At 43.4% G+C, this 26,512-nt stretch overlaps 1 protein-coding gene across 2 annotated transcripts in view; it reads right to left on the bottom strand.

Moving 5' to 3' along the window:
* Window positions 1-26,512, bottom strand: part of TEFM (transcription elongation factor, mitochondrial) — a 174,635-nt gene that overhangs the window by 110,417 nt on the left and 37,706 nt on the right. For both annotated transcript variants that reach the window (XM_078654385.1, XM_078654386.1), the window contains one exon: window positions 19,796-20,277. In XM_078654385.1, coding sequence (XP_078510511.1) covers window positions 19,796-20,277 — 482 coding nt within the window. The remainder of the gene's footprint in view (window positions 1-19,795; window positions 20,278-26,512) is intronic.

Here is a 26,512-nt window from a genome sequence, read left to right as displayed (position 1 = left end):
CCTCATATTTCTTCTGTTGGATATCCAGATGTTTTTCAAGGTCTGCATTATTGGAGCAAATTCTTTTGATCCTCATGAATTGCGAGAAAGGTAAATTGTTTTTCAAATTTTGAGGGTGAAAACTTTGAAACAACAATGCATGGGCGTTGCTACAGCAACGCCGATGCTGCCTTGCCTTATATAAACAGACTAGGGATTATGTTAGGCAGTGTGACATTTGTCAGCAGATTAATCTCTCCACTGTCAAAAGACCCTTACCAGCTCCCTTCACAATTTCAAATATCCCCTTTCGGGTGACTCATTCAGAAATCGGTCTCCTACACTCAACCAACCCATAGAAGTGCAAATTTGTGGAACTTGATTTGTGATCTCAATTCCTATAGGTGTGGCCACAGAGAAATGCCAGTGGTTCAGCAGTAGTAAAGGATTTGCAGTGTCAGGTAGTAATTGAGCAGTTCATTCATTTAATTAAGATGATGGACCTGTGTCTGCCTCCAAGGCTTACAGGGATTCGATGTCTACTCCGGGAATTTGTCTGCAGTTCAGCAACTCATTCAAAGCTGAATCGAAGTGCGTTGTTGAATGTGCTAACGGCATGATTAAACAAGCCTTGACTGCTAGGGTTCTAAATTCAGGTCTTACTTGGTACCATAATCTGTATGGAGTTCAGAAAGCATTGAAAACTTGTCTACTAGTACTGGGAAGACACACTCCATATGAGGTTCTCTTCCAAGATCATATGTACATGTCTCGCTTAGATAATCCTGGGAAGGCGACAGATTAAGAAAAACTTGACTTGGATACATGTTTAAATATTTTTCAGAGTATCCAAGAAGTCAGAGACAAGCTGTCTAACGTGGATCACTCTGATGCCTCCATCTGTGAAGAGAAGGTTATCACTGCTGCGGAAGGGTAGTTCATGAAAAAATCCACAAGCAACCTTTTCAGTCATCCTACAGACCACCTGCCACTGTTCTAGGGGTAAAAGGTAATAGAACTATTATTCTGCTTCCTTTGCCTGGCTCAAGGAGAAATAGACCGATGTCCACTAATCATGTAAAGAACCACTAAGTGGCCAGTCCTCTACAGCAGGCCCCCGAAGAAACCATGAAGGATTTAGAGTAGTGCCTCTCAACCGCTGCCTATTCTGAATACCATACCCCATGAACAAAGTAGTAACATTATTAACTCATGTCACCAATTTGGGATAATTGAGCGCAAACACCCTATGCAGAACACAGAGTTCTACAAAAACAGCTGATGATAGTAGTCTGACAGTGGCTACTGTCCAATGCAATTTCATGGTGTACTATGAAATTCCACTTCATGCAGTCTCATTTGAACTGATGCCCTCTCTAGAGCCTCAAGAGACTAACGATATTGAGAATGATTTTGGATATTTTACAGGGGACTTTTCAACCCCTTCTACAGTCACTCACCACCAAAGACAGCTTCATGCTTATCAATGATAATGTGTTAGGTACCCAATTCCTCCATGGTACTACCCATGGATCACATTGATAACTCTTCTTTTCATTATGTGGTGTCAACAATACTCATCGTTCTACTATTACTAAATGGACATTTCATCCCTATAAGAACAATTGCATCACCTGTGGCTCATGAACTACAGCCACACTGTACATTCCACAGAGTCTGAAGACATCTCTATGCTGCAAATCTTACAGCTTATCCTGTGCCTGGGGGTACAACAACGTAAAAGGTTCCATATAAGGTTATGGGACCTACTGAGACTTTGCAATTGCCACATGTGATAAAGGTTTCAATGAATGATGCTCTATTACAGATGCTTGGGACATTCAGAGTATTAAATATATATATATATATTACCTACTGGCGGTCGCCAGTAGGTAGTTATAGTTAGGATCGTTTTCCATAGGAAATCCGCAAAAATTCTATTGGGAATAACTTTGTCGCCGAATGAGGGATCTGCCTGTAATTTCCTTAACTTTGCCTCGCTGCGCTCCGCTCCTTCCCTGAACGTTTCGGGGGGATTCGTCAAGCGGGGGCCGAGATAAAAGGGGGGTCCCAAAACGTGTTTTCCCCATGTTAATTTCCATGGGCGGTTGGACTCACTTTTAGCCCGAATGGCTGAATGGATTCCCACGAAACTTGGCAAAATTGTAGGGACTGGTAGCCCGATGTGCCTTTGCTATGTCTCAAGATATGTGCTCCAGAGGATTTTGAGTAATTTAGGTTTAAAAAAATATATATATCTATAAGCACGCCCCGGTACGCGCACCGGGGCGCGTACCAGCGCGCTACGCGAGTTCGCGCGCAGAAAGCTGATTGGCTCTCGGGTGTCTGTCAACATTCCAAACAGTCAGGAGCGGCCGCCATCTTGGGACTTGGTAGGATCGAGACACAAGAGGTGGCAAAAACAAAGGGGGAAATGACCAAAAGGCGGCAGGGTAGACCCCCCCTGACCCCATAGGTTTGATGTGGGGGCCATAAAAGGGCTTCGCGGGGCAAAACATTTTTTTTTTTTTTTTTTTCGATTTTCGCAGGGGGATAGCCCGGTACGCGCACCGGGAAGCGTACCGGGGAGCGTACCATGGGGAAAAAAGAATGACAGATTTTTTTTCTTCTTTTTGTTGTTTTATATTTTTTTAGATGTTTTTTTGAACATTTTGTACTTTTTTTGGCTTTTATGAACTATTTTATATTTTTTGGGTTATTTTTATGGGGAGAAACAAAAAACAGGGAATTGTAAATGGCTCAACTGGAACAAAGAAAAATAAGGAAAAAATTATGTTTTTTTGGGGCAATTGTGGTTGTCACCAGCACGGTTGATGAGCTTTATGCTCTGCTCACCATAGGTGATGGTCTTACCACAAAAAATACAAGTGATCTTGAATTCACCAAACTGTGGTTGTATGTTTGGGACCATCTCCCTTGTCTCTGGTCCCGATGGAGTGGGTTGCTTTCTTTTGGAGGTGCTGGGTGAAGATTAGGGAGGGTTACTGGCCAGTTCTCTCACCTCTGCCGCAGCATAGTTGTTGGCATGCTTGCGCTGCATGTGCCGAATCATGGTGTTATTGCCAAATGAATATTTCTTATTAGGGTTCCCCCTTAAAGTTCAGAGCCACAGATTTGGCAAGTCACCTTTGGCGCATTCACTTTCTTCTTGCCCTCTGGGATGGAAAAAAACTCCCATACAATGTGCTGCTTTGGCCTATATGGGGTATTGTCTTCTGGCAGGAATGTCCTACTCCCCTCCTCCTCCTTCTCCTCCTCTTCTTCTTCTTGACCACCAATGTGATGTTGTGGTGGTCCTCTTGGTGGTGGTGGTGCAGATGCTCCAGCTGCTGCTGCTACTGTAGCCATTTTAAAGTACAAAATATTAGTCACAGATCTCCAAACAGGTCTTCCTCAGTCAAAGGACAAAGTCTGAATAAGGGAAAAAGGTGGGGGCTTTCAATATTTGGGGAAAAAAAATGTCCTGGACCAATGAAAAGTGTTATTTTCAGGTCACATGACCCGGGCTTTCATCATTTGGAAACCAAAACTGTTCTGCACCAATAAAAAGTGTTATTTTCAGGTCACATGACCCGACGCGCTTACGCTAAGCGCCCCCGGGGCGCGTCGCGTAAGCACGTTGGATGCTCACGTTGCGCGATCGTATGCGCTCGAGTGCTTCCGAGTGCACTTACGCGTGCGTATCACGCGGACGCGGCTATGCGTTACGTCACGATGATGTTTGGGCGCGCCCTGGGGCGCTTACGTAGCACGTTCGTATGCGCGTGGGTGCTTCCGGGCGCGCTTATGCCGTACGTATCACGCGGACGCGGCTACGCGATACGTCACGAGGATGTTTTCGTTCGCGGCAATAGCGGTAAAGGGGCGCTCCCTGGTACGCGCCCCGGGAGCGCTCCACGGCAAAAAAAATTTTTTTTTAAATATTTTAATAAAAAAATAGTATTATATAAATATACAATATAGGATTCATTATAACAAATATTACATTTCATAGGTTTGAGGCCCTATATATAGTTAGGAATTAGCATTTACAAAACCTTTGAAATTCACTGAAAAAACCATAGGTTTCACACTAGTCATAGTTAGGAATTAGCATTTAAAAAACCTATTAAATTCACTGAAAAAACTATAGGTTTCACACCAGTTATAGTCAGCTGGAAATTTTACTCGCATAAAACCATTGAAATTCCCACGTTATAGTTAGTTGGACTCACTATAACTTGCGCGTGCAATGCACTGCAGATGACGTCACATATTACATCACTCATGACATGGTCAGTGACATCACTCATGACATCATACATTGACTGGACCCTAGCCAACAATAGTTGATAACAATTTCGGAAACAATACGGTGTTGTGGAAGGACCTTGGATCTGCTACCTCAAAACAATCAAGAACATTCTTTGGCCTAGTTTAAATATGAAATCCATGTACTTTGACGATCTAAGCAATCTATTTTCTGTTTTATTACAAAAATAAGTCTTTTTGACTTCAGACGTTGAGACCTTTAACCTGCAGACAGCCAGAAATGCATTAGAAATTTAGAGGCTGGTATGCAGTACCTGACGAATTTTGCTGATATCGTACATACTATTTAATTCCCATATGACAACTGGTGTTGAACATCTTTTAAAAAACATTGGGTCTCGTGTGATGACTGATTTAAAGCAGTATTTGGACTGATTTCATAGTTTTTTCACTCTTTATTCTCCAGCCTTTCTGAAGGGTTTCCCATAATCATACTGCTAGTGTGCTTTGGTATCATCCTTTTTCTCCTGTTCGGTCAAGGAAATCAACAACATGGAGTACATGTGTCCAGCTGAACGAAAGTTCTAAAAAGACTCTAGCATGTTATTTGGTATATGCTTGGCTGCTTGAACTCAGCGAGCACTGGATGCTCACCATTTGTAAAATAGATGCTACAAAAGTGAAATCTGTGTTCTGGTGCGTAAAATATCTGCCTGAAATCACCCGAGACTTACAGCGGGATGAGCTCCCAGTGCCTTATTTTGCTACAGAAGAAATAATTCAACCTTTACAAGAGCACCAGAGGCAATGCAAGCAATGCAACTGTTTCCCTACAGAATGCTACCTACAACGGAGCAATGTCACCAGTGGCACTTTGACGCAGCTCTTGAGGAGTGGCTTGATTCTCTGTTATCTTTCGAGTCTCTTGGAGAAGAGGCACAATCATCACAGAGTGCCTCAAATGCGCAGCCAATTGCTAATCCAGTGTGGATTATTGAAAATGAACATGTCATATAATTTTAAGATTCCCATAAAGATAATTTTTATGTTGCTTATACACCCAATGGTATGTTTAAGTGTATAACATTTTGCAATTAGTACACTGAGATAGCATCTTACACATTAGAGATCGACACACGCAGCCTCCAAAGTTATGTACTGAGCACTAGATCAGAACATCTGCGTATGAACCCAATGATGTCGACATTTCCATGGATGAGAATATAACACACCATTTATGCTAAAAAGCCTCCATAGAAAATGGACTCAAAGTGGGCTTTCTTTTTTTTAATCAAACTCTTAACAATTTTCAACTTATTTTCATACCTCAAGCTGGTCTATTTAATATCATCACTGGTCTGTTTGATTGCCACAACGCATCTTTAGAAATACTTTAAGCTGACCAAACTTTTATGAATTTCTTGAAACAGAGCAAGGCTAGAACCGTATTCATGCTTCGCTTAGCCGCTACATATGTTCATGATATACTGTTTTACTAGGTTTCATATTATAAACGTTTTACATATATATTTTGGTTACATAGTCTATCAAGGATTTTTTTCATCCTAGTAAGTTAAGAACATAAATGCCTCTATACATTATCTATGTACCTCCATGTTAGGTATGCTCCTATGATGTCACATTCAGACGTACAAGTCGTAGATTTAAGGAAAGGATGGTTTTTAGGTTGTCAGAGAGCGGGCGCTCAGCCAGGGTAGAAGCACTATAGAACCAATGTAGTGTGGTGCAACTGGGTGAGTGGATAACCATATAACCACCCAAGGAGAAGCGAGCAAGCTCACTAATCCACAATAACACAAAATGGCAAACCCTATGCACACACTTGACAAGTAGAAAGCGGATACAATGTCCTAATGTAAGAATTTCAAAATGCAGAGAAACAACAGTGATATGCAACTTGAAAATATAAGTAATTCAATGTCAATACAGAAGTCTTGGTCTCCTTGTTTATTCCAACACAGCATGTGAACAACCAGCCGACACGTGTTTCATCGCATCTTGCGAATCTTCAGGGCTCCATTGGTTGTGTATTAGACCATAAGGCCGCTCTTCCGGTGATACTTCCGACCCGGAAGGGCCCAAGACCATCCAAACGCGGTTGAAAATTGTGGTATGGTTACTTATAAGCGAAGTGCGCTTGTTCTGGGTTGCCCGGGGGAAGGTGTATTACTCGATCGCTTTGGGTCTGAAAAGACGGGGTGTCTTGATTATTGCGGGTGATTTTGAAGCCTGTTCCGGACTTGGTGTCTGTAAACGTCTTGCTGCTTCTCTCTTCTCTCCCGGGTCTCCTTGTTCGAAGTGCGAACCAAGACGTTTACAGACACCAAGTCCGGAACAGGCTTCAAAATCACCCGCAATAATCAAGACACCCCGTCTTTTCAGACCCAAAGCGATCGAGTAATACACCTTCCCCCGGGCAACCCAGAACAAGCGCACTTCGCTTATAAGTAACCATACCACAATTTTCAACCGCGTTTGGATGGTCTTGGGCCCTTCCGGGTCGGAAGTATCACCGGAAGAGCGGCCTTATGGTCTAATACACAACCAATGGAGCCCTGAAGATTCGCAAGATGCGATGAAACACGTGTCGGCTGGTTGTTCACATGCTGTGTTGGAATAAACAAGGAGACCAAGACTTCTGTATTGACATTGAATTACTTATATTTTCAAGTTGCATATCACTGTTGTTTCTCTGCATTTTGAAATTCTTACATTAGGACATTGTATCCGCTTTCTACTTGTCAAGTGTGTGCATAGGGTTTGCCATTTTGTACAAGTCGTAGATGATGTGAAGCCCCTAAGGTCCGACTCATCTGACTTTGAAGTAGTCCCGTCGCCATTTCAGATCATAAAGGCCACCATCTTAGATCATCTTTCTCCTCTGATGAAGAATCATTGTCATAACTCATTTGATGCAGATGTCGTCTGACCTAATATTTCCAAGAAATGTTAAAATGTGAGGTCGCCCAATTGATGACACAGACATAACACATGACGCGACATAAGTCTGGGTCAAGTGTCTAGTTAACACCATGTCGAGATCAAATATGAACAAGTCTAGACATAGTCAAAATAATGTAGTCTGAATTGACACCCTCTAAGGTCAGGAATTCCAATCTCTGGTAAGATTTAGTATAGAATGATCATCCTTTGATCACTTAATTGAGAGGTCCTTTACCCAGATTATCGCCCAAGATTCTGCTAGAAGGTGCTCTCACCTACTGCTGGGACACTTTGAAGATTTTACATCTTGCTCAGTGCTGATAAAGCCAAGTCACGGAGGAACATTGCTACTGCAGCATGTGTGCGCCCTTCAAAGGGAACACTGTCTTCTTGCCTCCACTGGTAACTACAGCTTGTACTGTAAACCAGGTACGCAGTGCGTCAGTTCTACCTGAGAAACTCTGGACTGTAAGTTGCCCTACTTTCCGTGCTCTCTCAGTGTAGTGCATAGAAGTAGGTTTTAGGGCATTAGGATTTAGATAACATTTTAACCATGTTCAAAATGTTCATTTTAATCGTGTTGCTCGCAACGTGCTTTCTTGCTTTGTATGAGATCATGCGTAATTGTTTTAGATGTACTGAGAAACAGGTAATTCCTGTCATGATAAACAATATTACCTAAAGTGTCTATTCTTCAGCATCCCACAACATGACCTCGTCACCCATCACCTCCTCGACCCCGTCTGGCTCCCAGTCAAAAAAACAATAACCTTCAAACTGCTAACACACGCTTAAAAAGCCCTCCATAACACCAGACCCCAATACCTCAACTATGAATCTCCTTACACACCCCCAAGAGAAACCTCTGCTCCACCGACCTAACCCTAGCCACGATACCCCACATCCACAGGACCAGAACGGGAGGCAGATCCATCTCATACATCGTGGCCAAGACCTGGAACGGACTCCCCCTCCGCATCAGACGAAGCCCGACACTGCACCTATTCTGAAAAGATCTCAACCTGGCTCTTTGAATGACCACAGAGCTGCCTGTAGACACCACCCCCCTCCCGCAAGCGCCTTGAGACTCTCATAGGTGAGTAGTGCGCTCTTTAACTCCCTGATAGATTCATTGGTTCTTAGTGCAGTGTGTGTGTGATGTTGTGAATAGCAAAATAGGCTTGTTTCTGTTACCACGGTGCCCCTGATCCCTTCATAGGGATTGTTACTAACCTAAAAGCAATAACTTTTTCAGCAGTGCATTGGGTAGGGTTCTGCAGGGCTACGATAGCCTATCACATTCAGCATTGGTGCATCACATTAAACTGAGTTCACTAGTGTCCACTGTGGGTGGGATAGCAAATCTTGTATAACTACGCCAAAGTCGTAGTTTGTGCAACAGCACCTAATCCAGGCTAATTTATATCACTCATTGATTAGGAACAAGATATAGATCATTTGAATGCAGCTTTATCTTCCAGCAAATGGACATTATTTCTCAGTTATACAAATATAAATGGACATACAATCAGAAGATTACAAGGCAAGTCTATTTTGTAATCTATAAAGTTATTTTATGAAGAATATGGTGCCCATTGTCCAACATTCTTTTTTTAAAAGAAAACAAAAAAAACTAAAACAGTGGGCGGTATTTGCACTCTGGTTTAACTGTGACAACGTGTTTATATGACACTCTACCTTTGTGGTCTCCAGTAAGGACACAGACTTGGATTATCCATGTTTGTATGACATTTACTGTTGAATTTCAAAGCACCAAAAGTGAAGTACCTAAGTTCTACCAACCATGTATATCATGATGTACATCCAGTAAAAGAAGTTGCACATATGAAAGTGCCTGTTTCTAATAACATTCCCTTGTGAGAACTGTGGATTAGGAATCTTGTAATCTTAAAAATAGTGTAGAGAATGATGAAGTGCTATAATTTACTACAGGGTTATAAAATGGTGTGTGTCAACAATATATTGTGTTAAAACCATTCACTAACTGGAAGTGGGCAATAGAGATTCCTGGAACCTACGGTTAAACTTCAATTCCAGAGCCCAAACTGACTCTTAGTTTAAGACAGATAGACCCTTTCTCGATAATGACCTGCAGTACACACCAAGTTCTGTTATCAGAAAACAATTTGTGGGAAATTCGCTTTTTTGGGTGGGGCTTGAATACCATTCTCAAGCAAATAATCCCTGACAGGGTGAACTGCAAAAGTCACTAAATTAAGCTTTGCTGAACACTAGAGCATTCAGGCTAAACTTAGAGGACCAAAAGAAGTTGGGGTTTATCTGAGGAAATGTGTTATGTATTTATGCAGTACACCAATTTAGAAAAATCCTACACCAATTTAGAAAAATAGAGTACATTTTAATAAACATTTAGAGACCAAAACAACAAAATTTCCAAAAATAGAACAGGAAATATGCAATTTCAAAGATTTAGATAAGTATAGCACCTAAAAGCACAAAGCGCCATTTGCAGGTATCTGATCGTGCTAGACAGGGGGAAAGTCACAAGTACAGAATTACTGTAGTGGTGTGAAGGTCAGATACAGGGATATGGTGAGACCCAATGAAAAAGCTACTCAGAGTCTGGTGCGAAGTTTCTATCACGCGATGGAGAAGGCCACGAGGAGCAGGGGGAGTTTTGCGAATGGTCATCACTATAGGGCGAATGCAGGCCAGCCGTTGCCGACAGTCATAGCTGTAATGCAAAAATCCCGGTGAGCGTTATAGATGGTTGCTGGAGCTTCAAATTTGTGTCACCGAAGGCTGTCAATGCTGTAGTGTGAAGTGCAGATCTTGTGTTACCAGTCGGGTCCACCAAAGTAGTCGTCCCAGGCGGAAAGATCTCAGCGTGAATGGGCCCGTTCAGGGTTGTGAACAGCCCAAAACTTCAGGAATTTTCCTTTACTTCACAAGAGGAGCTAATATATGATGATAGCCAAGGGCCCAGGACCTGGGGAGGCACCACGTCGGAGATCAGTAACTTACTCCAGCAAAGGCCAGCAGGGCTGAGGCAGTTCCAGTGCAACAGGTCAACTGGGCAGATGCAGTGAGGTCTCTGGAGATTGTTGTGTCCCTGTAGCTCAGAACAGGAGGTCAGTCACCTGACCGTTGGAGTCACTCTGCCCGGGAAGAAGTGAGTATATCCAGTCTTCCTTTTCGGAGAGCAGGGCAGTCCGCTGACAGCATTGTAGTCCTTCTGTAGTGTCCACAAGTCCAGGAGTGTACTGAAGAGTTGGTATGAGGGTCCAATATGTACACCAGTTGCCAGCTTTGAATTGGGAGAAACTTCTAGATCTCCCCATCTGGTTCTGGAATTGTCTTCCATCCCCTGCCCAGTCCCCAAGATGTCTGGGGTGACACACGCCTGGTGTCAAGTTCTTTGTGAATGTGCAGAAGCAGCCCCTTTGAAATGTAATTGAGGCAGAGAACTGCTCTATCCCTCTCATCCTAGCGGAATGCCCTATCCTACCAACATCTAGTCCCCCTTTGTCTGTCTGGGAGGTAAAGACAAAGGAACCAAATGGTTAGGACAAGAAAATGCGAACTTTCTAAAAGTGCCATTATCAGAATTGAGACTTAAAATCCGACTTTACCATTAAAGATGATTTTAAATGAGGGGCGTGGTATCGCCGAGTAGCTAGATGGCCACTCTTTGAGTGTGCTCTGCCGTCCGAGGTAAAATCCGCCCTTCAGTGGGACCAACGGTGCAAGATATTCTGAGCTCTGTGTACCCAGAGGCACGGGGCGCACAGCAACACCCTTTTAGGGGGAGAGACAGCTCCGAATACTCCCAGCCCAGCGGCGATACCGGCTGGACCGTGTGTGCACTGACCTGGGACGCTGGAGGCCCTAATGATTCCGGAACGAAGCGCAGGCCTGAGGCCTGAACTGATCGGCGGCTCGGGCTGATTCATCTGGAGAGAAGAGCCGGATGGCACACCTACCTCTGGGTCCGTGGGTCCGCCATCTTGCAGAGGGAGGAAGGCGTAGCGGAAACCCGCCAGCGTCTGTACTGTGGCTCCCATGTTGGCGTGGAGGATTGACGGATTCGGCCCAGGAAGGAATGGGCGGCGCCACAGTTTGCGGGAGCCAGAGATGTAATCCGGGACAGAAGCTGAGCTGAGGAACTGAGCTTGAGCGGCGGGAGGCTGGAGGCCTTGACTCAAGACATCATAGTGCCCATGTGCTGCCCCCTGAGCTGCCTCTGAAAGTGAGCAAATAAATAACATCCCACGCATGTTCATTGACTGTGTCTGGGCCCGTTTCTGGTGCTGTGATGCGGAGGCTTCCGACAAAATACAGAGAGCTCACAGAACTTTGATCTAGTGGCCCAAGAATATTACCTGGAGAGGTGCGGGGGCCAATCGTGATTGGTGTGCTGAATCGGCCCTGGGACAGTCGCAAATATCGGCAGACCGCAGCGGGTGTGTTGAGAGATAGAAGTACGCAGAGGAATCTCTGCTTCTATGGACTGGTTGCCCTATGGTGAATACATCGCGGCTCCATAGTAAATCGTAGACCTCCACCTAAGAAACTTGCTAAAATTGGCCAGCTGTTGTTGAGACTGAGGTGAGAAAGCCACAGACACGCTGTGGGGGACATGCAGGAAGATTTTCTCTCTTGCTGCCTAAAGTCACTGCGAGTGATCCTTCGTAACTAGGCCCCCCGCATTACTATTGATACCGGTACTGGTGCTCTTTAACCTTGCGGACAGTTGCTGGGAGCATTGGGTGCTCCTGTTACCTTACTGGAGAGAGGTGGGGGATCCGTGAAGCCGAGAGGACAGCCTGCATTCCCGATCACACTCAGGACACCCCTGCCTAACAGCCATGGGCAAGCACGATACTAAACAATCTAAAATGTCCTTTGAAAATAAAAGACAGAAAAAAAAAACAGATTCTGGTACGGAGGGAGAGAGAGACAACCCCGCAGCAACCAACGCAGATGAGCAGGGAGAAGATGTGCGTGCACTCTTGCTGGTGAAGAGGTCCAGCTTAAAGACCATAGATACCGAGCTTGATGCCACCTTCCAACCAGATTAAGTCCGTAAACACATGGACATGCACGAAAACAGACTGGACCAGTTCGAGAACCGCACCTCTGATGCACACGACTTCAAGGTTGAGGCCAAGGAGCAGCTGCTGCAAATGGACAAAATATTGACTCTGATCAGGGCTAAGAATGATGACCTGGAAGCTTGATTCAGACGTAACAACATCCACATCACGGGTGTGCCTGAGAAAACGGCCATCTTCAAAATGGAGACGTTTGTGGAGGAACTTCTACGCGAGCTATTCTGATCGGACTTATCGACCGTTTTCATTGTGGCTAGGGCACATCGTATGTTGGGACCAAAGGGATCCTGGCTCAGCTGCTAAATTAACGAGAAAGAGATGCCGTGCTGTGCCTGGCCAGAGAACGTGGGACAATCCACCACAAGGGTAACACTATCTCATTTTTTCCTGATTTCACCCCCACAGTGCAAGCAGCGCTGCCGGTCAAGCGTATGCTCCTGCAGGCGTAGATTTCATACGTTCTACTCTACTCTGCCGAACTGAAGGTATCTCATAATGGTACTACCCATATTTTCACGGACGTGAAATCGGCCATGAAGTTTGCAAAACATATCTGTAGGCCGAAACGAGCAGCAAAACCTGCAAATACTTTGAACTCTGGCGAACACCTCAGTGATAATGACTGAACACTGTGTTTGGCTGCTGGACACTACTTGTTGAGTAGCGTGTGACCTCTGAATGTATTGTGATTGGAGTTTCTTGTGGGACACTAGAGTTGATCTGTGGCCAGCCTACTGGTACAGTTTTGCTAAGTTCTGGGAATTTTAGCTCGCATGCCGTTGGTTCTCATTATTACTCTCGGCCACCCCGCCTTTTGGCTGGGCTGTTCGCAGGTGAACCCATGCCTCCAGGGAGAGATCCAAAGTTTAGCTTCCAGGTGTTGCTCTGGGATGTACTGTTTTGTCCTTGCTTAAGGGGGGGGGGGGGGGGGTGTCTTGCACAACCTGATTGGGGGGTTGGTATGGGTGGAGAGAGGGGTGGTGTTGATATGTTGGGTAAGTTTGTCAGGGTAGCATTTCATGAAGAACTAAATGATGTAACTACTCGCAATCTTCAAAATAATTTAGTGTGGAATTCACCGGAATTAGCGGTTTCACAGACACTGGCACATGGGGTGAGCAGGGCTTCCTATGCACTGACCGTCCTAAAAATAGAGGCTGGCCGCACATGCCCCAAACCAGGATGATTAAATAAAGATTCCTAACCTGGAACATCAGGGGAGTGAATGACTGCAGGAAAGTTAGATTAGTTAATTCGTACTTGAGCAGGCATCACATTGACATTGGTTAGCTCCCAAGAGACCCACTTGAACAGCACATCCCCCCTGAAATTACACAGCAAATATTGGTGTTATTCTTTCTCCTTCATCTTCTCTAATTATGTGAGAAGGGTGGCGATAGTGCTTCAGCAAGGGCTTGACTGGAAAAATGTAGCTTCCAGATAGATCCTGAGGGCCGCTATGTGTTTCTTAGTGGGGTATTGGGAGGCGTGAAGATGACAATTGCTGCAGTATATGGACCGAATACCGATTGCCCCAAATTCTTTCGAGCAGTATAGGACAAAATGCAAGTCGTCGTGTGTGACACTATAATATGGGGGGGGGGGCGATTTTAACGTAGTGCTAAACGATACCTTGGCTAGATAGGAAGGGCAGCTCTCGCATACTACACCCTATCTCTAGGGACGCCCTAAACACTATAGTAGAAGATGGCAGCTTGGTGGATACTTGGAGGCAGAGGAATCCGGGCGTGGCAGAGGGCACAATCACATCCGCTCATTATGGTGCTTGGTCCAGGCTGGATTATTGGCTGGTCTCCCGAGACAACGCGCAAGGACCATAGACACCATACATTTCCCCAGAACGCTGTCTGACCACGCCCCATGTCTGCTACAGATAACTGTCCCAAATACACCACAAAAGATGTTTAGCTGGAAGCTTTCCCCTAACGCACTGCTTTAGGTTGGAGATACATAGTGAGATCGAGGAATACTTTGCCATCAATGCCGGGTCTGTCTCCTCACATGCAATGCTTTGGGAGGCATTTAAAGTGGTTATAAGGGGGAAATGCCTCTCTCGCCAAGAAGGGGTACTCAAGGTTATCAGAGGCTTGGTGACTGCTCTGGAGACCTGTATCAGGGAGCTGAAAACCATATATTATGCCACAGAGGAACCTGCACTTTTACTGTCTATTGAGGAGTCACTCATTAAATTTGAGGAAGAGTCCCGCAGGGAGGTATAGTTTCTGAGCAAATATACCCAAGCTAGGCGCTATGGGGAGGGGGACAGGCCAGGCGAAACCCTGGTGAATCGCACACATTCACCTAAATATCTGAGATACCAGGTGATGATTCCACTGTCATCAGAGGGCATCAGGGGGTCATTGTCCGCTTCACCGAGTTCTATACTAAATTATACACAGCCACTCATCAGACGGTACCGGAGGGGCTCCAGTCATTCCTTGAGTCTATTGAGTTATTATGGCTCAGGAGGGCACATGGAGAATACCTCGATGAACCCTTTACATCTAATGACAGCCTGCAGGTAATTAGCAGTCTGCCAATGGACAAGGCCCGGGGATCAGACGGTTTGACGACCGCCTTTTATAAGGCATATGCTGACTTACTAGCACCCCAGCTCCTTGCAGTCTTCGAGGAGGCTCAGACTTCCTGAATGCTTCCCCAGTCTATGCAAGAGGCGATAATTTAGACTGTTCCAAAACCAGGTAAGCAAAATCAGGAGATAGACTCTTACAGGCTGCTCTCCCGGATTGATATTGAAGCTAAGATTTATGCCAAATTGCTCGCGAACCGACTGCAACCTCTGCTCCCTCTGATCGCTAGACCCGTTCAGTATGGCTTCATCCCGGGCAGATCCACTTCCCACAATCTCCTCACATTCTTTACGGTGCTGCATTATTTAAATACCAGGGTTAAGGCCCTTGTGGTATTTCTTGATGCAACTATGGCGTTTGATGCGCTGGAGTGGCCATACCGTTTTGCTATTCTAGGGAGAATGGGTATCAGTCTGACCTTTATACCACTAATAAAGCTGCTCTACACGGCTCCCTCTAGCAGACTGTGCATGAATAGACTTTTATCAGAACCTAATTACATATCCCGCTGGACTCGCCAGGTCTGCCCCTTTTCTCTCTCCTCTTTGCCATTGTGATGGAGCCAATAGCTGCTAGTTTACGCCAATATAATAAGGCAAGGGGATTGTGATTTAGCACTAGAGGGCATATTTCTTTATACGCAGCTGATATGACCTTGTACATTACGGATCCGGAAGTTAATCTCAGCCCGCTGCTTAGGGAGCTTACCAAGTTCGGTGGGCTATCTGGTCTATTTATAAATTGGACTAAATCTACTCTATTCCCACTTACAGAGAACACCAGGCCTTTCGACCTGGACAACTCGCTGAAATGGGCGGATGACCCAGTCAAATAACTGGGCATTCGGCTAAGCCGAGATGAACAAGAAATTTGGAACTTAAATTTTGGGTGTGCGGTTTCCTGGCTAGAGGAGAAGACAAAGGTATGGTCCAGGCTACCGTTATCCCTTGCTGGTAGGATAGCCTTAGCTAAAATGGTCGTCTTGCCTAAAATGTTATACTTATTTGTCAACATCCCCATTCCGCTCACCCGGGACTTTCTTTTTTCACACGATTCGCTCGAAATTGATCTCACAGGTTTGGGCCGAGCAACAAGTGCACGTTTCCTGGGAGCTGCTCACACTCCCCCTCAAGTAGGGAGGACTAGGAGCCCCGGATATTCCCCTGTATGCATTCTGTCTGCAAGCTCAATGTTTACATCACTGGTTACATCCCACCCCATGTCACTGTGGAAATGGACGTCACAGCACCAGTTACCCTTTTCAGTGGCTATCTGTCAGCCATACCGCAGACTGCAGGATGAAATAGATACTGCTGAGACCCTTAGATGGGCTTGGGAAAGACTGCGCACTACAGCCGGTTTGAAGATCTTATATGCTCAGTCTATCCCACTTGCATGGAATCCTTTGATCCTGGCGATGGCAAACGGAGGATATGTTGCAATGACAAAATCCATGGGAACTCTACCCTGGCAATGTTTTCTGTGCTCAACCGGGTCCCACTGCTGAGGGCACTAGAAGCTTCTCTGAGCAGTTCCTATATTACAAGGTAAGAGCGACATGGAGACAACTTCACACCACCTTTCAGAATCCTACCACTCCACTACCAGCGCTAGAGCATCTTCTTGTAGATCGATCACCCGATTATATAACTCTATGCAAGCCACAGCACCATTAACTGTGCCTAGGGCCCAGCACAATTGGAATCTAGATGTAGACAACCAGATAACGAATGATATTTGTTTTTTTTGCTGCAGTCAACTTTTAATGCTCTCACCAAACTACAAGCTGGGGCTAATAGATTTGAAATACCTACATAGGTACTATAGAACTCCCTCTCAATGGCATTGAATGGAGATCAGACCTGACTACAGCTGCTGGGGGTGCGGCTGAGTTTCTGTCACCTTCCTGCACATGTCCTGGTATTGCCCACCTATAGCGGCCTTCTGGGCAGACATATTTAACGAAACAAAGGAGATTTTGGGGACTCCGAGCGAGCCTTAGCTGCTCATAGGACTATTGGGATATGTTCAAAACACTAAGCCGGAGAATCGTAAATTACACGCCATGTTGCTCTTGCTTGCCAAACGATGAGTAACTATACATTGGGGTGATAAACGTGCTCTCACAAGCAAGGTGTGGATACAAGATGTCACTTTTAGCCACACTCAGCTGACTACTTATTGGGAACTAATGCCTATGGCCTCTCGACCCAAAAATACATGGGATCCCTTCCTGGACTGGCTGAAAGCACAACAAGAGGACAGCGCCCCCCCCCCCCCCCCCCCGATCCTTACAGACGTTTAAGGGCTACACTAGGTGGGACGGAGCGGATGCAGTGGCGGGCAGATGCATTTGAGGGTCATGCTAGCTCGATGTCTTTGACCTGCTCGTCAATGGGACTCTGTACCGAATATAATATTTGCAGTATTGTTGCACTGAACCTGTGAACCAGTTTTTATCAAAGGTTGCTGTCTGGCACTGAAAGAGGACATATTGCTTCCTGACTGTTTTGTTTTTGCGTTAACGCTTTCAAACTGCAGATATAATTGATCATATTGATTGTAGTATGATTCGAAATGCGACTTGTTGCTTTTCTTGTTTGAAAATGCCAATAAACAATTTTTTTTTAAAAAGATTTTAAATTACAATTTATTTTAGTGTAAACATGACATTCCTACTTGCTCCCAATACAAGGTTATCACGTATTACATGTGATAAGGTAACCCAATATAATCCAATCCAATGGGAGAGGTAGGTCTCTCAGTAGTACACTTCATCCTGCCATATAGGCTGTGTAGCATCTACCTTAGGGGACAAATATGTACTAAAAGGGGAGTTTTCGGTCTGGCAAAAGGTTTATCTTGCCAGGTTGAATTGGCAGTATAAAACTGCACATAGGCTGCAATAGCAGCCAGAGACACGTTTATAAGGCTACTTAAGTAAGTGACAGAATAAATGCTACAGGACCACTAGTAAAAAGAACAGATGATGGGTGGAATGCTCAACAATGTAAACATTCACTCCGTCACAGATCTGGGTTCAATTAATTGTTTTTTTGCTCACCACACCAACCCAGTTTTGACCCAGCCACATACAAATCGGTCTTGACCCTGCTCTTCATGGGAAGAGTCCAGCCCAAACTGTCAGGCCCGGTCCTCCCTGGCCTATAAACAAGCATCCTGGGACTGGTTTCGGAGTATCACTCCCTCATCAGCCATGCTTGCTTGAATCAAGTGCCACAGTAAGCACATGACCCACATATGAGTATAACTTTCCCACTCAGGGGAACAAAAGTAAAAAGAACAGATGATTGACAGAATGCTGAACAATGCAAACATTCACCCCTAGTCAAAGATCTTGGTGCAATCCATTGTTTTTTGCTTACCACGACACGCCAGCTTGGACCCAGCCATACGTAAATTCATCTTGACCCTGCTCCTCGTGGGAACAGTCCAGCCCAAACTGCAGACTTGTTCCATTCACAGGCCCACTAGTAGCATTTAATTTACAGGCCCTGGATACATGTTGTAACACTTAAAAAGGGAGACATAGGTAAATTAAGTGTGCCAATGAAGTATAGGTCAGTGTTTTAATGATTGGGCACAATCACTTTAGCAGTGGTAAAGTGTACAAGTCTTAAAGCCATCAAATATGAATTTCAGCAACAGGAGGGGAGTTGGCAAAAGGTTTAGGGGGAGACCGCCCTAAGGGCTGTCAGTCCTAAAAAAATTCTTACGTTTAAAACCTGGTATTTGATAGTCCCTGTGGAGCACCAAACAGTGAGATCATCGAAAAAGCCAAAGTGGTATTATGAACAGACATAAATTTTCTAATGTGATTTTAATAAGAACACTATCCAACAAAATCTCTGCTAGAGTATAAAGACGCTAAGTGAGAGGGATTCAATTATGAAATTGTTGAAGCACTGAAGACAGGTGTTACTATTAGGGAATGTAATAGAAGGCCATTTATCTACCTTTCAAGGATGAAAGGCAGAACTTTGCATTGATAGGATTCAAGCTAGTGGCCTGCAGATTTCACAGTTAAATACCAGCAGCAAGGACAGAAAGCCGGAGGTACACAAACATGCCCTTTACTGTCACACATCCTGCAATTCACAAAACTGCTGAGATTGCAATGGCAAAATGGCTTTTTTAAATTTACTAAAGCTATTTTATGTCAGAAAGGGCTTTTGCGAACCTTTCCCAATTACAAATTGTAAGACTATGACGAGGCGTCAGACTCCTATTTGCATTTAAGAAAGGGATGCTTCAATGGAATGTGACAGCAATTTCGGTTGTAAATCTCTGATCACTCACCGACTGCCCTCGAATTGGGGTGGTAACTGATTCGCAAAAGAGAAAATATTTTGGTGGAACAGCTTCCATTTTCGGAGTTGTATCGGTGCCTCAGTAAGTTCTGATGACTACTGCCCGTTTTCCCGATGTCTTTCCAAACAAGATATTTTTTAAGCAGCCACTGTCCGGTTAAAAAAAAAAGTTTTCCATTTGGGAAAGCAAATACAGAAACAGAGGTCAGTCCACTCTTTCCTTCGCAGACAATCAATGAATGTATGACGTTCCGTTTGCCAATAGGAATAGTAAACTGGGCCCCACATTTGCTGACCCATTTTGCTAGCTATAATTGTACAAAGTTCACATGTGTATTTAAATAAGCAGATGAAAAAAGGACGGTAAGAATATGTGAATGTTAAGAAGAAACAAATACTATTTTGAAAACTGTGAAATGTGTTCCTCCTAAACATGTTATTTGGCATTACTCCGTGTCAGTAATTTCCCTCAGTACAATAGAAATGCACCACTGATTAAAAACCTAATTTAGAAGACAAGCATACAAGTAGGAAAACAAACCTCCAGTCTGTCCCTTCTTATTTCAGGTTTGATGTATTTGCTTACAGATCTGGGCTCTGCGATTCTTTTTTCTTTGTGTTCTTTCCGTTCAGGTCGGCTGACAATACTCTCACACACTTTCACTGCAGACTTATATTTAAAGTTGGGTATTTTGGTCAAGGCTTGCAAATTGTGAAAAGGCCCATGCTTGTTCCGGTACTCCACAATGCTCACAGACTTCTTGCCCCGCAGCAGTTTCACCGAAGCAAGCTCACTCTCTGAAGCAGTGTTCAGCAGTTCAAGAATGGCAGATCGCTCTTCATCGGAGTAGAACAGGTCTACTTTTGGCTCAGGCTCCTTTGAGTCCTGTTCTTCTGCCAAGACGTTAACAAAAGGCCCCTCTGTGGAAGCTATGGTTTTTCTGAAGCAGCTAGAGCAGTACAGGGTCCTGAATTTCATCAGTGGACGCTGAACCAACGGGCATTGGAAGTAGAGGCTCCTTCCTAGAAGCAGATACAAAAAAAACAAATTAACAGGCAATTATACATGATATGATAGCCAGTTAATTTGGCCAGTGGGTTGAGAAGCTGCTATTGAGTGTACATATGCTGGAGATCACAGGCTGATATCCTTCTTACAGCCTCGTAGCCTGGTGCCAGGGAGGCCACCACCAGGAGAGACTTTGGGTGTTGCAGAAGGCTTTGTCCTTAACACCCTAGGTACTGCAAACAAATTCCAAAAGCTATTCACAGAAGCTATTGTTTGCTAATAAGATCACAAATTAACAAAAATTATGAAAAATCCATTCAAACAAAATTTCAACTGAAGGGACATTATGTTTACAATCCAAGCTCTAATAAACACTAATTTCCAACTTTGTTTACATGAACAACCATAATGCCTACTATGAACAGCTCACAGCCTAACACCCAAAACTACAGATAGCATCACCAATAATGTTCTCGATTATATTACTGAACACACAATTTCACTTTTTTACACCTGTTTGCTACTGGTGCGAATACAGACTTCTTTCTCAATGTTATCGCTATACGCAAATATAGTTGCCAGCAGGGGTACTAGAGTCTTTCAACAGCATTTAATGTTTTAATTTAGTTAGCTGCATCAGGGTTTCTCCTCTTCATAATCTTTATGAGGTATTCCTGGGAGTGCAGGCCTCCATCTGAATTAAACTCCGAGATTGTGTCTATTATTAGGTCTGGTCTTATACCAAGACCTTTTTAACTTTAATAAAATGATATACTTTCAAAGGATTTCAGCCATCTTACTTCTTCTATTGGTCTCTTATGTGTGTCATTCACATTTTTGTTCTGCCCACCACATTTTGCAGTATGGGGATCAGGGCTAGCCCACTTCAGCCACTGGCTGATCTTTTTGTGCTTGAGAGCATTCAGCTCTAGTAGAATGTGTGCTTAAAACAAAAAATAGTTCCCTGCACAGTTTTACATTCATAAATATTAGCAAAGCCAAATGACAGCAGCCAGTGCCAGGCTGATTGGCTTTACCAATCCTGGTATCAAAATATAAATGCAATAGCCTTTCCTAAAATATTTAAGAAGACATCAACTTGCTGAAAGTGGCACTGCAAACTTTTGCAATCTCTCTATAACATATTTTTTGAGAAATTGTGGACATTTTCCTTATACGATCTCTGTGAGTACATCTAGTTTCTCAGTGTGGTACTGGATCCTATATTATATGTGCACTATCTCGGAGGTTACCCATTTGTGGTTAAAGAAAATTCAGCCTTGCGTTTCCTTTTAATCTCCGACAGACAAACTTTGTAAGAAATTGAGAGGAAATCTATTAAGTGCCAGTGGAGGTGCACTGCAGCCTTTGTTCTCCATGTGTCAATGGGGCTGTGGTCTTTCTAGTCCATGAAATTTCCCTAAAGAAATGTGTTGGCTGTCAGTGAAACTGTAGGCACTACTGCCTTTGTAATATATGTGCAACTGGCTAGCTGTCAGTGGTGCAGCAGCCTTTTGTCTTCGTGGAACCTTAGTTGTAATTCTACGTCAGTTATGTCTTGATGTTGTCATAAGTGATGGTATCAATTGAATTTGCAAGGCCCCTGCAGTCCCAGCGGTGCGGGGGGCCCTCACTCTCCAGGGGGCCCAGTCAGCACCGCACTTCTTCCGGGGAGCTCTAGATTGAGTCCGGAGGGGGCCCCTTCACGTACCCTGCAAGGGGGCCCCCTCAAGGTTCGTTACGCCACTGGTCAACTTATGTATATGTTTTAGGTTTTGTATTGCATCCATAACTGTGCTTGAATGACAGTTGTTCAAGCAATTTAAAAAGACATTCTGGTGTCAATAATGAAATCAGTGAAGTCAATCAATGGTGATGAGATAGGTCATGTCACCAGAGAGGTCATCCATGATGTCATTTCCAAAGCCATCTCCATAGGGAGAGTCCAGGCTGCAGCAATCACTCGCTCACTCAAAGAAACCAACACTGCTGTTAGTTTGAATGCTGCAGTACCACTTCCTTTGTGAAAATGTACAGATAAATGGTTCACATAGATGCAAGGCAGTATTCCGCCTGTCTGTAAACAATATATGGAAAAGACCATGCATCTTTCCTATTACTTCTGCCCAGCAAAGGAGACCTCATTTGTAGTTTATTTGCTTTGTCTTGGGCTGGGAGGGGCGAAGAGCTGTAGGGTGAGGGATGATGCAGAGATAATTATTTTTGCCTTGTGTGTTGTGGTCAGTTGGGCAGCTATCAGCATTGCGATCTGCTCAGCCTAGGTAAAGACAGAGCACAACAGCTGTTCCACAACAACTGTCCCAGCATTCTGGTGTGCTCAGGAGGTTCCTAGCAGGAAGAAAAGTGATATATGTTGGGCTGTTTGACAAGTATACAATGGCCAACTTTACTCATTGTTTTGCCTACTTTGTAGTTCTCTAACATTTTACAGCTTTTAGAAACTAGACTCTGGATTGTTAATTGCTTTTAAAACTATACTAAGAAGTACACCTGCATTTTTAAGGAACTTATTTTCAAACTCATTTGGTCGATTCTCAAAGGTTCTAATTTGTAAAGGTGTGGTCGTTCTAATAAGAAGATGAATTCACTGTACTCATCTGGGCAGTAAAGTTATCATGCAATCGCTTTCTACTTGAGAGTGGAGTTGCTCTCGAGTCTGGGTGAACACCGGTCTCTGAACTTAAGTAAGCTTTGCTACCAACAGTAAGCTATCACCTGAAGCTGCGCTTGTTTTCATATAACTGATCTAAAACCCCTTTGAAACACAGCTGCTGCTGTCTGATGTGCCACTAAACATAAGGTATGTTTTTGGTATCTCTTTTAGCTGCAACAGTCCAGAAACCCCTTAACGTACCCAGAACATCAGTGTACTCCGTTTTCTGTAAATAATACTCAAGGGAAACCCTCTTGACGAAATAACTACTCCAATAATCTGATAACTGTTTCTGGTATAATATCTCTCATGCAAGGTACCTCTGGCCATCTTGAGAACATAAAAATGGCCACAATTAAATAGGGAGTTAACTCTTCCCCTCCTTTCAGAGGCACCACAATGACCACTGATATCGCCTCCCACTGTCCACCATAGGTGGAACACGAGGTATTTATTCTTCACAATTTCTGATTACTCTACTTGAAGATCTAGGTCGGGCCACTAAAAATCTACCCAAAGTTGCTCCTTGATCTTCACAATCACCGAAGTGCCCTTCATTTGTTAAATTACCTTATTCCTGAGCTTAGTTCCACTGAGCAGTAACTTCTCCCTCTCAGCTAACTCCTCTTTTACCTAGTTCTACCTCTATTTTCGTCTTGCCTGGTCAAACTTTATTTAAATAACAATAATACACTTCTCTAGTAAAAATATTTTTCTAACTCATTCTTCAACTTGATTTCCAGTATAACTCGTGTTATAGCACACACATGTTCATCTATCCACGTATCCTCGTCCTTTGAAAAAATTCAGCTTGCACCAATATAGGATATACAATTCATTCTACCAAGAATGTTTTAAACAATAAAAGTGTATACCCTTAATTCTACAACTCATTGTCTGATGCATGCAGATATAGTGTCAATAACTTTTCATGAACATTTCTTTCAGAGGATTATGATCTGACCTAATCATAAACGTACTACCTCACTGAAAACTTCTAACATTCTTGACAGCCCAACTCAATGCTAGAGTCTCTTTCAGCCTGATTCATCAAGCTGATTTGCGCTCGCAAAGGGCCAAATTCTGAGAATCTGGCCCTTTGCGAGTGCGATTTTTGCATTTGGGATTCATCATCCCAAATGCAAAAATCTCTATTACCGAAATTGCATATTTGCGAGGAATTGGATTTAAGGAATCTCTAATAGAGATTCCTTAAATGCAATTAATCAACCAATTAGAAATTGCGAAATAGCAATATTTGGTCGCAATTTACCACCAAGTCTGACTTGGTGGTAAATTGCGAAAATAGTGTAAAAAGCACTTTAATGCATTTTTTTCTTTTGCATGTTACACACACACATGTCCTTTGGACATGTGTGTGCGCAACACCTGTTCAAATGTGCATTTAAGGGGTGCTACAGGGTGTCCTTTGGACACCCCTGGCACCCTTTAAATCGCTATCTTATTTGCGAGTAGCAGATTGCTACTCGCAAATAAGGAATACTCCCCATTCATTCCTATGGGCCTTTTGGGCCATAGGAATGAATGGGGAGTTATTCCTTATTTGCGAGTAGCAATTTGCTACTCGCAAATAAAGAATGTGTAGGAATCGCTATTTATTTAGCAATTCCTACATGAATACCGTTTTGCGTGTCCTTAATAGCGATTCGCTATGAATCGCTATTAGGGCCACGCAAAACGTCCCTTTGATGAATCAGGCAGTTTATCTATTACTGAATAGTTGAGCTCTGCACCTTTCAACATTCTGGAAGCAAAAGTAATTACCCTCTCACAATCACCCTTTGCATGCAGAAGGGCTACTTACTCTCAGTCATTTGGGACTCACTACATCACCAGAATTGTCTCCCTAACTGGAACAAATGGCTATAACTCCACAGTCAGTTGTAGCTCTCCTTTAAGATGTTCAAACTCTTTTTACAACAACTATTCCAATCAATGTATTTACCTTCCTTGCACACTTCCCTCATGGCTAAAGTCTTGTTTGATATGCTTTGTGTGAATCGACTATAAAACTCCACTGTGCCAAAAATAAGATCATCTCCTCTTTACTTGTTGCAGTGTCAAAGTTACATATCACCTCCAGTACATAATTTTTGGTCTCTCCCCTTCTTGTAAAACGGAATGACCTAAATATGTTATTTTTTGTTTACAAAACATGTATGTGCCCTTTCATTGTCATTCCGCACTTTACAATTTTTCCAAAACTTGACATGCTGTTTGATTATGCTCTTCTCATGTCCTACCACAAATAAGTTCTGCTGTGCAGGGGCGACATTTCACCCCATACCCAGTCGCACAGCTGAATTGTAGAATTACAAGAATGTTCCAAATGCTTTACTCATTTTTCTCTGTGTTTTGCTCCAATTAGATATGCCTATGTTTAATTTAATTCACATGTCAGGTGTCATGCTATTTCAAAGCTTAAAATGTTCAAGATGTGCCCATCCGGACCTCTGTCAAAAAAACGATAGAAACGCATGATTTCAACCACGACAGTATTCATTATTTATACCCAATGCATTTCGAGCTACACAAGCTCTTCTTCAGGAGTAACTACAAGTATAAACAAGCATTTGTAATGCAATAGGTCTCGCATTAGGAAAGCTTGAGCTATTGGTCTTGTAAATGACAAATATTTTATTTATGTGTTGGTTTTGAAAATAGCTAAATTAATAGCTTTGTCATTTACAATGCCAATACTTTTAACTTTTGCAAATGTGACACCTATAGCATTTGTAATGCAACATGTTTTGTATTTACGTGACTTAGATGTATTGATATTACAAATAACAATGGCTTTTAATTGTTTTAAAATAATTAATACTTAAATAAAAGTTATTGTAATTTATAGTGGCAATAGCTTAAACTTTAGTAAATAACTTTTGTGAAGATTATGTTCAGTGTATTTTATTGTGACGAAAATCCAAGAACAGAAGTGAAATATTAACATCTTTTTGTGACATTTGTAATAAAGCTTGAAACTTTGAGAGAACATATTTGAACCAGTTGTTGTTGAATAGTTGCACAGATTGATGCGGTAGGTGGCGACGAGTGATGTTGTGGTGGCGACGAGTGATGTTGTGGTGGCGACGAGTGATGTTGTGGTGGCGATGAGTGATGCTGTGGCATTCAGTGATGCTGTTGTAAAGCATAGTGATGTTGTGGTGCCCCTGAGTGATGCTGTGGTGCCCCTGAGTGATGCTGTGGTGGTGCGATAGATAGATAGACTGAGGGAAATAGATAGCTAGAGGGAGGGCGGAAGACAGATAGAGTGAGGGCGATAGATAGATAGATAAATAGAGTGAGGACGATAGATAGATAGAATGATGGTGATAGATAGAGTGAGGGGCGATAGATAGATAGAGTGAGGGTGATAGATAGACTGATAGAGTGAGGGCGATAGATAGAGTGAGGGAGATAAACAGATAGAGTGAGGGCGATAGATAGATAAAGTGAGGGCGCTAGATAGATAGTGAGGGCGCTAGATAGATAGTGAGGGCGATAGATAGATAGTGAGGGCGATAGATAGATAGTGAGGGCGATAGATAGATAGT

Source organism: Lissotriton helveticus, chromosome 7 (genome assembly GCF_964261635.1).
Source record: "Lissotriton helveticus chromosome 7, aLisHel1.1, whole genome shotgun sequence".
NCBI lineage: Eukaryota > Metazoa > Chordata > Amphibia > Caudata > Salamandridae > Lissotriton > Lissotriton helveticus.
Note: the sequence above shows the minus strand (reverse complement) of the source record. Positions and strands in the feature narration are given on the sequence as shown.